Source organism: Limulus polyphemus, unplaced genomic scaffold (genome assembly GCF_000517525.1).
Source record: "Limulus polyphemus unplaced genomic scaffold, Limulus_polyphemus-2.1.2 Scaffold6588, whole genome shotgun sequence".
Classification (NCBI taxonomy): domain Eukaryota; kingdom Metazoa; phylum Arthropoda; class Merostomata; order Xiphosura; family Limulidae; genus Limulus; species Limulus polyphemus.
The window spans coordinates 34,073-35,484 of record NW_013672198.1 but is presented as its reverse complement, the minus strand read 5'-3'; the positions used below and the strand labels follow the sequence as shown (position 1 = coordinate 35,484).

The 1,412-nt window shown below is 36.0% G+C and overlaps 1 protein-coding gene across 2 annotated transcripts in view; it reads left to right on the top strand.

Moving 5' to 3' along the window:
- Positions 1 to 1,412, top strand: part of LOC106473876 (degenerin deg-1-like) — a 44,146-nt gene that overhangs the window by 14,383 nt on the left and 28,351 nt on the right. For both annotated transcript variants that reach the window (XM_022402270.1, XM_022402268.1), the window contains exon 3: positions 272 to 480. Coding sequence is in view for 1 of the 2 variants with exons in the window: in XM_022402268.1 (XP_022257976.1) it covers positions 272 to 480 (209 nt within the window). In the remaining variant the exon portion in view is untranslated. The remainder of the gene's footprint in view (positions 1 to 271; positions 481 to 1,412) is intronic.

Sequence of the window (1,412 nt, the reverse complement as noted above, 5' to 3'; positions counted from 1 at the left end):
TCCAACTAGCCTGTAGCAGTTAAATATATTGTGAACCAGAATTTCCAACTAGCCTGTAGCAGTTAAATATATTGTGAACCAGAATTTCCAACTAGCCTGTAGCAGTTAAATATATTGTGAACCAGAATTTCCAACTAGCCTGTAGCAGTTAAATATATTGTGAACCATAATTTCCAACATTTTACGCCAGCATATCATTTTTACAAAATCATATCTTCGATTTATCCGCAAAAAGTAGACGAGTAAATAAAACGTCACGTTTTTACTTTAGAAAATACCGTACAGTACGAATCTGTTTTCGATGGCTGAAAGCTGCTCCGATGGGGACTCTTACTATGAAAGCGAACCTACTCAGCTGAGAAGGCCAAATAAAGTGTTTTCGTGCCTTGCGTTACCGGAAGCTCAAATTGAAACAACCAGTTTACAACCTGAAGAGATAATCAAGAAGTGTGTTTATGATGGACAACACTGCGACGCCCGGTAGGTTATAATATTGTCTCGAAGGTGTATTTGCATTTATTTATGTATATTAAATATCATTCTGTAAATGTGTCAGAGAAACAAACAAACAACAACAACAAAAATTATAGCAGCGGAAATAGTGCATTAAAGCAACGTCTGTTAGATTATGATACTTCGTTAGTCCCATTACAACAAAAATTTATAAGTGCACTGTTTTCTCTAATAAAAAAGGTAATATATGTGGATCTGAATAAAACAGTTAGACAAGAACATGGGATAATTACGACCCTATTTTTGCCGCAGTTAAAACCCCGTTGAAGAGCAAACCTTTGAAAAATGAAAACATTATTGTGCAACAGAAATACTGTAAACCTACGATTGGAGTTGCTGTTAAACACAAGAACGTAAACCAGAAATTACTTGATCGTGCGGCGTATGATGGTAAAGATATTAGGTAGAGATTACTTGGGTTTATTGAGAAACAGACGACATAAGGTTTGTAAATAGAAACACGTGCGTTAGTAACATATTACTGCTGTATACTATGTATCTCACAATAATGTGTAGCTTAATAATCATCACACATTTTGTAATACTTTTTGTATGAAATAGTCAATTTTTTGTAAGTAGATGTTTTGCATTATTATTATTATTATCCACTTTTACTAATTTCATACAGCGTTTATAACTTTTAGTGTAGTTCTGCTAACAATACTGTTACGACAGCGGAAGTCGCGCTACGCTGGGAGCATGCGCTGGAGTTCTAGAAAGATCGAGGAACCGATCGAACGTCCTAGCGTTTGCTGGACACGCGCTCTTATAGTATACAAGACCGGCGAGAAGTGACGGGATAGATAATTGAATAATTGTAGACAGAGAGATATAGAGACAGATAATCGAGTCAAGCCGTAAGTAAAGTGCGTGAATCGTTGTGAATTCTAGCGTGTGTT